Source organism: Emys orbicularis, chromosome 13 (genome assembly GCF_028017835.1).
Source record: "Emys orbicularis isolate rEmyOrb1 chromosome 13, rEmyOrb1.hap1, whole genome shotgun sequence".
NCBI lineage: Eukaryota > Metazoa > Chordata > Testudines > Emydidae > Emys > Emys orbicularis.
This window is the reverse complement of record NC_088695.1, coordinates 28,227,488-28,242,959: the sequence shown is the minus strand read 5'-3', so window position 1 is coordinate 28,242,959 and position 15,472 is coordinate 28,227,488. Positions and strand designations below refer to the sequence as shown.

Genomic DNA, 15,472 nt, shown 5'->3' with positions numbered 1-15,472 from the left:
CCACTTCAAATATGACCCCCAAATGCGACAAGCTTGTTGCCGAAAAGAGATGTAATATTTCTCATTAAATTTGCAAGGTAATTATGAAAAGTACAAATGTTTTCTTTCAACGGAACAGATGTTTTTAATTTTTCCATGATTAATAAAAGAATTTAAAAGAATTTAAAAAATTGTTTGATTTAATTGAAAAATTCTTAATAAAGTATCACACACCCTCCCCCGCAAACCTTAGCTGTTTCGGCGGTGCGGTGCTGGGGAAGGAGGGTTTGTTTCCGCGGGGCTGGGCGGTGCTGGGGGGGGGGGGGGTGTTTCCGCGGGGGCCGGGAGGTTTCGGCCCTCAGCTGTTTTCTTTGGAGTAATATGGCCCTCGCCGCTTTATGAGTTGTGCAGGCCTGGCTTAGGCTCTCTCTGAATTGGTGCAGCTGCGCTGCTGTAAGCTCTCTAGTGTAAGCTGCTGAAGAACTGTTCAGTCACTGCTGGCGCATTCCCCTGGGGCCAGTGCAGCATTGTGCCTGCAGTGCTTTGGCTTCCACCACTTCCCAGTCTTCACAACTTCACTGTTCTCCACCTTCATTTCCATAAACTCTCAGCAATCTTATTCCAGTTCTACCTGAAAGTGGCTCTGGACTGTGACATGTTCCCAAGCCCAAGCAACTAACAGGATAATGTCAGAACAATCCTTGCTGAGTTTTTGTGCAGCTTTTTCCTAAATGAGTTGTTACAATAAATATACCCCTAAGACATGTCAAAACCCCATCTCAGCTGTCACTCATGAGGGACAGATCTCTTTTTAGATACTAATTTATCCCCTTAGCCTGGTGCTCTCATTGAATTGTTTCTCGGTCAATATTAATAATTGTAATGAAATGAATCCCATTTAGTGTTTTCTGTTGTCTCTCTCTCTCCTTTGTTAGTCATTAGCCTGGTTCACATTGGGCTTAGAAGTTCATTACCTGTCGCATCCTTGTGCATTTAGTTTCCATAGTTTTGCGCACAGTTACTCTTTTCTAGCAACAGTGCTAACTGAATTGTGCTAGAGATTTCTTCCTAGATCCATCTTAACATTGTTCTAAACAAGACTGTAGAATTTTCATCCCTGCCCCTTAGAGAAACTACCAGAACCCGGCTAGTTACAACTGTGTTGCAAGGTAGCATGGCTTTTAAATCCAGTGTGGACAGTATTGTTTTGCCACGTTTAAGCCTTGGTAGATCAAGTTATGTCTTAACTGCAAACAGAGCAGAAGAGCTACATGTATGCTTCAGATTGAATTGATAACTAGACCCCAGTGTATTCAAGTGTTTGGAATCACAATTGCCATTAACTGTCCCCTTTGTAGTCAGTCTCAGCAAAGAGGTTCTCAGTTTCTTAATTTGGGAAGGTACTTAAGCATGTGCCTAACTCTAAGAGTGTGCTTTGTCCCATTGAAGTCAGTAAGATTATTCTCATGTTTAGGATTATTCATGTGCTTAAGCACCTTCCTGAATCCTGGTCTAAATGAAGTAGGGAGATTGATTTTTGGCCTCTGTCCCTAGTGGTGGTTCTCTAGGTCAGTGGGTCTCAACCTACTGACCATTGTGGGCCGCATATGAAGCTCTCGGTGTCATATGGGCTTCATCCACAGAATAGATCTTCTACCTGTGTGGCCCTGAGGATGTCAGATGGGCTGCAGCTGTGTGCTGATTGGGCCGTGGGTTGAGAACCATTGCTCTAGGTCCTGGCTGAGGTATATTATTTGCTAGAGACCAAGGTAGGGTGGAGAGGGAAGCATGAGTATGAAGTTCACAGTACTGCCTGCCCTTGTAGCTGTTCTGAACATAGTCTGGCAGGACTCTCAAACAGAACCAAGCAATTGCAAAAAATAAATTTGCTATAATGATCTTTTCCCCAAATTGCAGAAGTGTTTAAATTGTGCAGCCACATTCACTCCCGAAATGCAGGCAAAGCAAAAACTTACTTGTTTAGTTCATCAGTATTTATACAGGCCGAAATTCTCTGACTTGCATCATCTCATTCACTGTGATGTCCGGCTTTAAAAACCAAAACAAAACAAAAACAAAAAACAAAAAAAGGGCGGGGGGGGGGGGGAGGCTGCATCATTGTTGTCTAATGGCTCTCTTGTATTGTAAGCTTTTTAGCCTATGTATTATGAAAACATTACACACTCGATTAAAATGATTCTGTGAAGAAATTTTTCCATGTTTTGTGTTTTAATGGAGTAAAAGGAATTTGCTCTCAGAACAGTTAAAGACAAGTATTGGCAGTGTTTGATTCTACTATACACAAACTTCCAGCAATGAAATATTTGTTATGATAACAAGAACTCACATTGAGAAACACATGGCTGATCACTCATACTTGCTGTGCCTAGTAAATGTTTTCATAGAGATGTCTTTGTATGGTATTTGCTTGGAAGGGAAGCTGTCAACAAGATCCTGGTTTTTATGGTGTTTTGCCCCCAGTGTGACAAAAAACAAAAATGCTGTGTTTATAATTGAATAAAAATGGAGTATAAAAGCTAAGGTTAAAAAAGGCTGTAGGGTGAGGCTTTCACAAATGTTCAAGCATTGGTTAACTCTAGTCATGCTGAAGTCAACAGTCAAACTTCCATTGCTTTCAATGGGAGCCAAGTGAGGCCCACATGGAATCTTACCTTGGGGAGCTTTTTGGTGGGGGGGAAATCCCTCTCGATGGATGGTGCTGATTAATTACCTTGCATTATACTGACACGTAATTCTTCCCCTTTCCTGTACTCTGGCTAGCTAGGCTGGATAAGGCTAATGCAGCGTTTCCCAGAGAGGAAGGTGCAGGAAATGTATCCGTGAAAAGCCTTCTCATTATCACGGATACAACACCTGGCAGGGTTGTGGGGGCTTGCAATTGTGTTTATTGTCCTGAAGGGTCACTCAGCTTTGAAAAGTGGGGGCAATGTTGCTTAAATGACTGCCTGGCTGTTTTTCAGTGGCACAATTTTTATGCAAATCTCTCCTCTGGCTAATCACATGCTCACAGCAGATATGGCTGCCTCAACATCTGACCCACTCTACCATCTTCATATCTGGTAGGGGTACAAGTCTTATAGGGGTTTCAGGCTCCTGAGTCAAATTTTCAGTGAGGCACTTCTGGAAACTCCACCAATCACCTCTGTGCTGATATCAAGTACACTATGTTACAAGAATTACTAGTAATGGGGAAGTGGAGGTTGGACACTTAACTTCCTCTTTTGCCTGACAAAATGCCTCTCAATCTTCCTCAAGGGGAGTAGACAGTCATTCTGGGGCTATCGAGAACACTGGGGCTGGCTACCAAGGGGTAGAAATTGATGTGGCCTAGTTTGCCGTGAATGGGGAATTCAGAGGGAAGTGTCCATTTGAGTGTAGGCATGAGGGGAAAAGCAACCTGTCCTGCTCCCTGTTTACTCCATAATGCATGTATCCCAGCCTTATTTCTGCTTTCTCTTTGCGTGATCACCCATAGTACAATCATTGCCTTGCAAACAAGAGGCACCTTCAATTGCATGCAAGCCTGTAACTTGGGTGATTACCAACTTTGTTTCAATTATGTGCACTTTTCCTATAGTTAGCCGAATCAAAGCGAACAATATTCAGGACAAGCGGAGGAAAAATGTAGACTTTTCTACAGAATAAAGGTAAACAAGGTGAGAGAACTACAAGGTAGCCAGAATATTGGAGTACTGTTATTAGTTTGCTTGGAGGAGAATAATTTTTTTTACTATGTTTACAGTAGAAAAAGATAAATCTAAGAACCTCATGCAAGCAACAGGAATACAAATTATTACAGTCAATAGTCCGGAGAGGCCAGGAGTCAAGGATGAGCAAATATGGTAAACAAGTGTCTGGCGGTAAAACTAAATAGAAATGAAATTACAGGTCTGGAAGTTATAAGAGAACCAGTGGAAGGAATCTCTGAACCTCTGACAGTAACCTTCACTAAAACACAGGAGCCAGGAGATCTCTGCCTACAGAAAAAGGCAGCATCCATATTTCCCTTAAGAAGTAGAATAAAGAATCAGGAAATTAACTGGACAACAGCAAAATATGTGCAAAATGTTCCAGCCCATAGGGGAATTAATTTGTGAGGATTTGAAAGAAAGATCTCATAATTAGCATGAGTACATTAAAAAACTGGTTGCAAAACCAATGTTAACATCTAATTGTTTTATAAAAAATCCCAAACAGCACCGCTTGTGTACAGCTGAGCTTCTGTGTTCTCAGTGCAGGCTTTTCTCGATGTCAGATGGAATCCTGCCATGTGGTGTACAGTGGGGTTTGTGGGGTTCTGCAGTGGATCATTTGAATATGGATGTTTGTATGGCTACGCTGTAATCTGGTAAAAAAAAACCAACAACTTTTTTTCTTTTTTTCCTTCAGCTTAATGTGACAATCCGATCATTGTTGCAGAATCTCAAGGTAAAGATCGACCAGCTGAAGGACTTATTGCTTCGAGCTATATCAACACGTCAGATGTATCCATATAAACAGTATCTCGCTGTTCTTTCTGGTATTGTAGGAGTGGGTGGAAAAACAGGCTCTTTTGAGAAGGAAGCTGCAGTTAGCCACCTCCCTCCCCTAAACTCCAGGAGGCCCCAATTACTAAAATGTTGCCTGCAATCTTGATTTCTATTTCAGGGACCCTGCACTCACTTTTTAATGTTGTAGTGACTGTGCTGGAACATCTCCAGTGTGTGACAGACTGTAACACTGGCAGCTCTGATGCTCTTTGTTTGAGACCTAATTGGCCTGTGTATTTTCTTACACTCCTTGCAATTCAATTTAAAAAGAAGTTGCAGGTTCCGGTCCTCGTGGTGCTATCCCACAGCCATGTATGAAACCAGTGTCCAAATTTGGAGCTCCTGCCACACCCAGGTATGGTGGGAAGTAAGGCTGCTGTGCAGCGGGCATGGCTATCTCCATGAGGGGAGCTCAGCAGCAGTCCTGATCAAGTACAGCGCTGTTAATGTGAAGGAAATGTTTCTCTGCCCTTCTGGATGGAAGAATTGGATAGTCCTAGAAGACATGCTAGGAATGTGTAACTTCTTCCTCATTCACCAGTGCTCTGGATTTCATGTCCTGACCTAGTCTCTCCTCCACACAGCTGGAAAAGCCATGTGTAAGAGGGGCAAGCAGATAGCAGCCCAACAGCATTCGTATGGGTCTGAAAATCTCCTGTACCAGTACAGGTGACCCAAAATGGAGACATATAGCCAAATTCATCCCAGTGTGACTCCATTCACTTTAATGGGGTACAGTAGGGGGTGAATTGGCTCTGTCTTTATATAGTGGGTCACTTGCTTACTTCCATTAAACTGCTACAACCAATTATATATTCACTTTCAAAAATGAGTAGTGATTTTCAGTGCCCAATTTGAGGCATCTTCAGTGGCCTGATGTTCAGAAAGTGCCGAACACCAAGGGTATGTCTACACTACCCGCTGTATTGGCGGGCAGCGATCGATCCAGTGGGGATCAATTTATCTGGTCTAGTCTAGTCTAGACGCGATAAATCGACCCCCGAGCACTCTCCTGTCGACTCCTGTACTACTCACTGCGGTGAAGACACCACGGTAAGTCGATCTAAGTACATCGACTTCAGCTACATTATTCACGTAGCTGAAGTTGCGTAGCTTAGATCGATCCCCCTGCAGTGTAGACCAGGGCCAAGAATCGGAAAACCAGACCCGTTCAAGGTGCCTCAGAGTGGGCACCCAGAATCACTAATCACTTTTGAAAATGTAGGCCCCTTTGTTTAATTAGGATTTTTATTTCTAGCTCTTAGAAACTCTCTTTTTGCTCTAAGGGCAGATGTTAGAATCTTGCTGGGAACAAGTGCATCCCAGCTGGTGACACTCTACCCTACAAGGGAAGGTTTCGGGTTTTTAAATTATTGTATTATCGTGGTGCCTCGGAGTTCTAGTTGAGGACTTGGGATCCCATTGTGCTAGGTGTTGTGCGAACACAGAGCACACAGACCGTGGCAGCCCCAAAGAGCTACTACAATCCAAGTATAAGACAAACAACAACGAATGTGCTCATCTGCCGCAGGATGAGATACGAGTATTGACCCCAGAAGAAGAAAGATTTGAAATTGACAAGTACCTTTAAACTTTCTGGAACATTCTCTTAACATCATACAAAAGTATAGGACATTTTGGAGTCCTACTAAGCTCTTTGCTGCAATATCAGTGAGATTCACAGGTTGGTTGTGCATTGTGTTAAAAATATGTTTTATATTTGTTACCTTTACACATCATTGGCTTCTCCTTGCTCTTCAGTGGGGGGGAGGTGGGAGGTGTTAGTGCCAGATTGTCCTTCTGTACATTTTTCCATTAAAAAAAAAAAAAAATTGGGTACCTCTATGGTGTCCTCTCTGAGTCTCCTCTCTAACCCACATGTGCCTATGGAAGTATATCCAGTGGCCATTTGAAGGCCTCTTACTTGCAAGCTGCCTTATGGTAACATTGAAAGTAAGCCTTTGGTGTGTTGAACCCTTGTATCCACGTTTGAATCGGGGGCGGAGGGTTTGAAATGGTTGTTTAGCCGCAACAAGCCAGTAGCTTTCATTGTAATGATGAACTTTGAGCATGTTGCACTGAATGCAGGGTACAGTTATACTTTCATTTGAGAATATTACCTTGGAACAGATAAATGGCACTGCTATGTAAGAAAGCAAACATAAGTCATTGTGGTTATGCACCTGCTCAAATTACAACTCAAGGAAGAGCGGTAATCACTTTTAAAATGGGCATCACTGAGTTTATTAAAAATAATAAAAATCGAACAAGGGCAGCACTCCAAGAACTCTAGTCATTCAGTGGCTGAGTGAATTGGGTCATTTTCTTCAAAAGCAACAAGCCCTACTTCAGTTGCTACTGGGGAGTGCTAGTGAGATAACTCTGCAAATGGAAAGAAATCCTTTAAATAACCTCTTGGTAACTTGTTGACCACATAGTGAGCTGGGCGAGGGCTTCTCACCTGGTCTGTATCATCACCACGCAAAATAGTTAACATACTAAGAGCCATGCTGAATCCAACAGAGCTATCCAGTTTGCTGGTGGTGATTTTGTAGTAGCACTTAAAATGTGCTGTATACTAGACAGACATATAGGAAGACTCAGTCCTTGTCCTGTCAAGCTTCCAGTCTACATGTCTTACCATCATATGCTAACAAAATTGTAGAAAAAGTCATTTGCTTAGTGATTGTTAAAGACCACTAATAAGCATAATGCCTAAGAATGATGATATGGTTTTTTTTGGAGTTCACTGCTCTTAATTATTACGTTAATTCAATGCAAAAAAAAAAAAAAATTCTTCCCAAATCTCCTCATCAGTTTGTTTTCTGGATCACATTCTCAAGACAAATCAGGATTTCTTCTTTCTTTAAGGTGTTGTAAATCACAGAAATAGGGTTCTGCTAGACGCCTTTCAGTGAAGGGTAGAGGTGTCCCCATGTTGTATATTAGAGTTCAAGGTGTGAAGAAAATGCCATAATAATTTATGCCCTTTGTCTTAAGAGCCATGCAGCCTGAATCTCTGATGAATGAATAATGTTATAAATCTTTGTCAAGTGAAGAAGAGTGGGCTTTTAGGGTTATGTCTACTTTACGCTATTGCTTTTTGAAAATTCTCATTTCCTGACTGGCTTTGATATTGTAGTAATAGGTGACTTCTGAGAGTGACGCTTTTAACACTGGAAATACAAGTTTTAAATATGCTTTTGTTTCTGTGACTGGCCCTTAACCAAATGCCCCTAGAACACAATTGGAGGGAGACAGAAGGCAAAACTTAGTGGATGACCTTCTCACGCGACAGAGACAACTTCAAGCATCCTATAAGAATGATGGCACAGAACCAGATGTGATAAGGTACGATATTGCAATTTTAAAGGAGCAGTGTGATGGTATGTGTTTTGAACGTGTCTCTAAAGACAGCACTCTAAATGCTTCTCTTGATTACATTTTTATTTACATGTAGAAAACTTCATATCTAAAGAAGTAAAACTGAAAACATGTCCCTTTATTATCTACATGGCTACAACTACACTGCATATATTTATTATCTTGTATCAGTTTAATAGTAACCACCTTGGTGTGTAGGGAGGCCAGAGGGAATAAAGGGTTAATTGTCTTTAAGGCGGAGATGGATTCTATTTGTTAAGTCTTTTTCCATCTCTAATTTTGTGATCTAGTTGAGTCTGTGCAGGTCTCTTAAATTAGCAGCATGTACTGGACTTAGCTGAATGAATGGCGATAAGATCAATTACACATTAGGTTTAACCCTCAAACTGTTACCCATATTTTTGCTAGAAGCAGAAGGTGGTGCTGTAAGGAAGCAGATTCCAGCTGTGATGTGCCAGGGGTAAATGGTCCTTAGGATGGTTTAGATGTGATTACAAATCTGTGCAGTAGTTCTTACTGTGGCATACTTGACTGGAGAAGCCCTGTGAATGGAGTGAATAGCTTACCCTGTAGATCCTTATTTGAGAGATAAGGTGGGTGAGACAATATCTTTTATTGGACCAACTTCTGTTGGTGAAAGAGACAAGCTTTCGAGTTTACACAGAGCTCTTCTTTGTCATTCTAGCCATATCTTCTAGCTGACACATTAACTTCAGGATTAACTCTCCTTTATCATTATGCCTTTATACTGAAGAACTGGCTCCTCCTTGAATTATTGTCATCACACCTTATCTCCATTCCTTCACAGCCAGGAGGAACAACAGCCACTTAATAGCTAGTCTGCAAATTTCTTTCTCTATGCTATGCTTTCCTCTACAGCCTCCTCCTTTCTACAGAAAAAGCTACACCTGGAATCTGCTTTTCTCTCTGGTCTTGAAAATGACACAACCCTGTTAGCTGGTGGGGAAGAAACCTAGTATCTTTCTTGGAGCGTGAAATTCAGGATTGCCGCATGAGAAATTGCCCATAAATTGAGCAGTCGAGAGCTGCACAAGATCCATGTTCTGCCCGTCTGTTAGGGAACAGCTCATGAGTAGACTCTAAATGTACAGGTGGCTGTCATAAGAAGTCTTACAATGTAAATGTTTACAAGCATCACACCCAGAACTGGATGCACAGTAAAATACAGGTGGGTTGGCTGTTTCTAGTGGTTTGGAAACTGATGAAACTGAAAAGGCCATTGATAACAGTTTATCGATACCAGCCTTTTTTTGTCTCAGAATGCTACTCTTTGGTACTGAGTGATGCTAATTCTTAAATGTGCCACTGAAGACTTGATAGCTCAAAGCAACCCATAACTCTGTATACCTGTTGTCTCAGAAACTCAGACAAGATGCGTTAGTTTGTCTCAGCATGAGACACACTCTTCAATCAGTTTTTGTTTTTGTTTTTTATTGAAGATAGAGGCGTGTCTGGGGAGTCCCCTTTACTCCCTAGACCAGGGGATTTCAACCTTCCTCTCCTCTCCCCCCCCCCCCCCCCCATTTGCAGACCCTTAAAAATTTTCAAATGGAGGTGCAGATCCCTTTGGAAATTTAAAATAAATTAAAAAAAACACATGGTGAAATGATCACTCCTGTCTCCTTCCTAAAAGAATGAGGGGTAGATCTCACCTATGCTAAGGCTGCCTTTTGCTGTGATTCTGTTTCTTGGCTTTCTCAAGCAGGGCTGGGCTCTGTCAGAATTTAGATGGAATGCCCCCAAGGACTACATAGGCAGCGTTATGATGATTCACTAAGTGATGAACTTTGATCTCCATCAGAACTGACCCAAGTATTAGAGCACTGAATTAGGGGACATTGCACCATTGGGGATTCTGATTCTCAGATGAGATGTAAAATCCATATTCTGACTCCTTTTAGGTCACTAAATTGCAGTGTTTTGGCCTAATTCCAGTATGGTTATTGCATTCATTCTTCCTAAATTTCGGATCTTCTGTCCTTCACAATAGTTTAGAAGAGAAGTAGAGTTGCGTGCTGTTAAACAGTTGCAGAGGTCGCTGCATTTCTTTGGTCAATGACATGATCCTAGAACATAATCTGGATTTCAGTTTAAATTGGTAAAATTCTTTGGAATACTTTGTAATGAAAGGTCTCTTTTATATTGCATTCTGTTTGTTTAAAATGCCCATCACAGCTGTTTGGGCACGTATACCTACAGAATCAATAAAAAGCTAAACAAATGTTAACTGAAAATAAACCTTTTGCATGAGAATATCAATACACTTGTGAGATGAAGATGTGATTTCCTCCACCATCCGGGCTGCAAGGAGTCTCAAACCTCTGACTGCAAGTTGCTGACCTCCTTAAATACACTGAATCCACTGTCTCTGCACATTGTGTCTGTAGAGACAAACTTGCCAATTTGCAGGTTTGGTTTTGTACATACATGTCAAGCCTGACCCAAAAGCTTCCTACTCCTTGTGCTGACTCCTGAGGTTTGCATGCTAGTTTCATGGCATGACAGTACTTCCTCATTTTGAAACCCTGTGTGCTTTGGGGGAATTGCCCTGAAGGTGTGACACCCCCCCCCCCTCTTTTAGGGAAGAGCTGTAATAGCTTGTCTTCATTGAGCACGTGCGTAGAGCCTCTGCAGGACTATTTTTTTAATCCTGCTCCCATCCCACTCCCACCGCCTCCGGCATTGTTAATTTTTATCCCACCCCTGCTGTTCTGGCGGTGGGCCCTGTGGGACCCCAGTCCCACTGCAGGGCTCTCTACATGTGTGTATGTGCTCAAAGGCAGGAGTCATTTTCTGTAGGGATGTAAAAACAGATGTCAGCTTAAAAATCACACTTCCGAATAAATGTATTGTCACCTGCTGCTCTTAAAAATAACCTGTGCTCACTGAAGCTGGAAGATTAGAGACCACCTTCTTCTTGGGCTTGTTTACTTTGTGCATTTGAGAGCCCTTTTTGTTGATAGCACCAGAAACTGGCCATCAGTGAAACTATCTCAGCAGTAGCATTAGGAGCTCATAGTCTCATGCACTGCTCCAAAGGGGCACATTTTGCCCCAACCCCTGGAAGAAGCTTATCAGCAGTAACTCAGCAACAGAGCTGCTGCTGTTCCTGAGCTGAGGGCCAGGAGGATGTATCTGTCCTCTTTCTACAGATGCCAGCATGTGGCTAGGGATCACCAGGAGTCTGGTGGGTGAGTGGGTGTGTCTGTGTCCCCCTTTACTCCCTAGACCAGGGGATTTCAACCTTCCTCTCCCTCTCCCCCCCCCCCCCCATTTGCAGACCCCTAAAAATTTTCAAATGGAGGTGCAGACCCCTTTGGAAATTTAACCTGTGGTCCATGGACCCCTGCCATAGACATCTTAGACTGAAAACTGACTGAACAGAATACAACTAGAAATGTTGTGGGGAGGGATAGCTCAGTGGTTTGAGCATTGGCCTACTAAATCCAGGGTTGTGAGTTCAATCCTTGAGGGGGCCACTTAGGGATCTAGGGCAAAATCAGTACTTGGTCCTGCTAGTGAAGGCAGGGGGCTGGACTCGATGACCTTTCAAGGTCCCATCCAGTTCTAGGAGATAGGATATCTCCATTAATTAAATTAAAAAAATAATTAAAAATTAAAGTTGCACGTGGTCAGCACAGCATTTGACGCAATGTGAAAAAGGGCACTAACCTGTGGGCTTCTCTGGTATTGACAACACTTCCGGGTTTTGACCTGTAGGTGGGGCATTCACATACTTTTGATCAGAAAAACAGAATGCTTTTCTGGGATCTGAAACTTTAGTTTCATAGTCACCTTTTGCGCTTCTCTTGGACATAGTCTGTGGACCCCAGGTTGTAAACCACTGCCTTAGACTTGTATGGGCAGGATAGCAATGGATGCCTGATGGTGAGGGGGCGCTACTAGCCGAAAGCGTTACTAGAGGAACCAGAGTGCGACGTGCCTTTTATTGCACCAGAACCTAGGAATATAGACCTGAGCTGGGCCTGAATGAATTATGGTTTTCAGTTGTTTGGATGTTAGGCCCAAACACAGGCGACTCTTAGCAGTTACAGATCCTCTGCACCACAAGGTGCAGCGTGTCCCAGCTTATCAGTTTTATCTCAAACCACTGCTCTTGGAACCCACACAGCACTTGAGTGCTTATAATAAAATAAAAATGAGTGTATTTAGGGAAGAACAAAGATTTAACTAGAAATGAGAGAAAGTGATGGAAGCAACTGGTTGTAATACAAAATGGAATGATAAAACGTGAACTTGGCCATACGCTTACCAATAGTTACCTTTTCTATCTAATAATTTAGCTTTCTCCCCAAAGTTCAGTCCTTTGCGGAGCTGGCTGGTTTCACAAGAATGAGGATCCAAAAGTCACTGAAAGCCTCCTGATCCTTAAGGGGTTTCCTCAGTGAAGGGATCCAGAGTGTCCTTTCCTATGCTGTTATACTGAAAAAGTCTTTTGTTATATTCGTAGCCCGAGTGATCTCCTTCCTGCTGTAACCGTCTTTTCCACCTCCACATGGTTTTGATCATTTGCAGTTGTCAATGGAAAACCATTGAAGACTGTTCTGGGATGTGGCAAGGTAGACTATTCATAGATTCCAAGGCCAGAAGGGACCATTGTGATCATCTAGTCTGACCTCTTGTATAGCACAGGCCAGACAACTGCCCCCCAAATAATTCCTAGAGCAGAGCTTTTAGAAAAACATTCAGTCGTCATTTAAAAATTCAGTGATGGAGACTCCACCCACATCCCTGAGTCAATTGTTCCAATGGTTAATTACTGTCTCTGTTAAAAATGTACACTTTATTTTCAGTCTGAATTTGTCTAACTTCAACTTCCAGCCATTGCATAGTGTTAGACCTTTCTCTACTAGATTGAAGAGCTCACTATCAAATATTTGTTCCCCATACAGATACTTAGGGTATGTCTATACTACGAAATTAGGTCGAATTTATAGAAGCCGGTTTTATAGAAATCGGTTGTATGCAGCCGATTGTGTGTGTCCCCACATAAAATGCTCTAAGTGCATGAAGTCGGCGGACCGCGTCCACAGTACCGAGGCTAGCGTCGACTTCCGGCGCATTGCACTATGGATAGCTATCCCACAGTTCCCGCAGTCTCCGGCGCCCATTGGAATTATGGGTTGAGATCGCAATGCCCGAATGATGCAAAACAGTGCCGCGGGGGGTTCTGGGTACATTGCGTCAGGCTCCTTCCCCTCCGTCACAGCAACGGCAGACAATAGATTCGTGCCTTTTTACCTGGGTTACCTGTGCAGACAACATACCATGGCAAGCATGGAGCCCGCTCAGCTCAGCTCACCGTCACCATATGTCATCCGGGTGCCGGCAGACGTGGGACAGCATTGCTACACAGCAGGAGCAGCTAACTGCCTTTTGGCGGTAGATGGTGCAGCATGACTGGTAGCCTTCATTGGCGATCTGGGTGCTGGTAGCTGTGGGGCTGGCAGCCGTAGGGCTGCCTTGCACCAGCCCCTTACCTTTTGCCTTTTGGCAGTAGATGGTTTATTACGACTGGTAACCGTCCTCGTCGTACAGCCGTGGCCATCAATCATTGGCACCTGGACAGACATGCTCTGTCCTATCGAACTGTCTTGACGATGATGGCTATCAGTCGTAGTATACTATTTTCTGCCAAGTATTGTCTGCTAAGCACCCAGAAGAGGCCAAGGGCGATCTGGGTGCTGGCAGACATGTGGCTGGCAGACGGGGGGCTACATTGCTACACAGCAGCAACCCCTTGCCTTTTGGCAGTAAATAGTATATTATGACTGGTATCCGTCATCATCATGCTGCCAAGCACCCAGAAAATGCCGAGGGCTATCAGTCATGCTGCACCGTCGTCTTAAGATCTAAAAAATAGATTTGTTCTGTATTCATTTCCTTCCCCCCTCCCTCCGTCAAATCAATGGCCCGCTAAACCCAGGCTTAGGAGTTCAATCTCGAGGGGGCATTCTGTGTGACAGTTGTTTGTATTTCTCCCTGATGCACAGCCACCTTTCTTGATTTTAATTCCCTGTACCTGTACGCCATGTCGTCACTCGCCCCTCCCTCCCTCTCTCCTTCCCCTGGTCCTTCAGATACTAGTTTCGCGCCTTTTTTCAGACCAGATGCCATAGCTAGCACTGGGATCATGGAGCCCGCTCAGATCACCGCGGCAATTATGAGCACTATGAACACCACGCGGATTGTCCTGGAGTATATGCAGAGCCAGGACATGCCAAAGCAAAACCAGGACCAGCCGAGGAGGAGGCGATTGCAGCGCGGCGACGAGAGTGATGAGGAAATGGACATGGACCTAGACCTCTCACAAGGCACAGGCCCCAGCAATGTGGAAATCATGGTGTTCCTGGGGCAGGTTCATGCCGTGGAACGCCGATTCTGGGCCCGGGAAACAAGCACAGACTGGTGGGACCGCATCGTGCTGCAGGTGTGGGACGATTCCCAGTGGCTGCGAAACTTTCGCATGCGTAAGGGCACTTTCATGGAACTTTGTGACTTGCTTTCCCCTGCCCTGAAGCGCCAGAATACCAGGATGAGAGCAGCCCTCACAGTTGAGAAGCGAGTGGTGATAGCCCTGTGGAAGCTTGCAACGCCAGACAGCTACCGGTCAGTCGGGAATCAATTTGGAGTGGGCAAATCTACTGTGGGGGCTGCTGTGATCCAAGTTGCCAGGGCAATGAAAGACCTGGTGATATCAAGGGTAGTGACTCTGGGAAACGTGCAGGCCATAGTGGATGGCTTTGCTGCAATGGGATTCCCAAACTGTGGTGGGGCGATAGACGGAACCCATATCCCTATCTTGGCACCGGAGCACCAAGCCAGCGAGTACATAAACCGCAAGGGGTACTTTTCAATGCTGCTGCAAGCCCTGGTGGATCACAAGGGACGTTTCACCGACATCAACGTGGGCTGGCCGGGAAGGGTACATGATGCTCGCGTCTTCAGGCACTCTGTTCTGTTTCGAAAGCTGGAGGAAGGGACTTTCTTCCCGGACCAGAAAATAACCGTTGGGGATGTTGAAATGCCTATCGTGATCCTTGGGGACCCAGCCTACCCCTTAATGCCATGGCTCATGAAGCCGTACACAGGCAGCCTGGACAGGAGTCAGGACCTGTTCAACTACAGGCTGAGCAAGTGCTGAATGGTGGTGGAATGTGCATTTGGGCGTTTAAAAGCGCGCTGGCGCAGCTTACTGACTCGCTCAGACCTTAGCGAAAAGAATATCCCCATTGTTATTGCTGCTTGCTGTGCGCTCCATAATATCTGTGAGAGTAAGGGGGAGACATTTATGGCGGGGTGGGAGGTTGAGGCAAATCGCCTGGCCGCTGATTACGCGCAGCCAGACACCAGGTCGGTTAGAGCAGCACAGCAGGGCGCGGTGCGCATCAGAGAAGCTTTGAAAACTAGTTTTGTGACTGGCCAGGCTACGGTGTGAAACTTCTGTTTGTTTCTCCTTGATGAACCCTCCACCCCCCCCCACCCGGTTCACTCTACTTCCCTGTAAACCAACCACC

General features: G+C 44.2%; 1 protein-coding gene across 2 annotated transcripts in view; it reads left to right on the top strand.

Annotated features, from left to right (window-relative positions):
- STX8 (syntaxin 8) overlaps positions 1-15,472 on the top strand; it is a 179,582-nt gene that overhangs the window by 15,243 nt on the left and 148,867 nt on the right. For both annotated transcript variants that reach the window (XM_065415726.1, XM_065415727.1), the window contains exons 3-4: positions 4,390-4,484; positions 7,770-7,880. In XM_065415726.1, the coding sequence (XP_065271798.1) occupies positions 4,390-4,484; positions 7,770-7,880 (206 nt within the window). The remainder of the gene's footprint in view (positions 1-4,389; positions 4,485-7,769; positions 7,881-15,472) is intronic.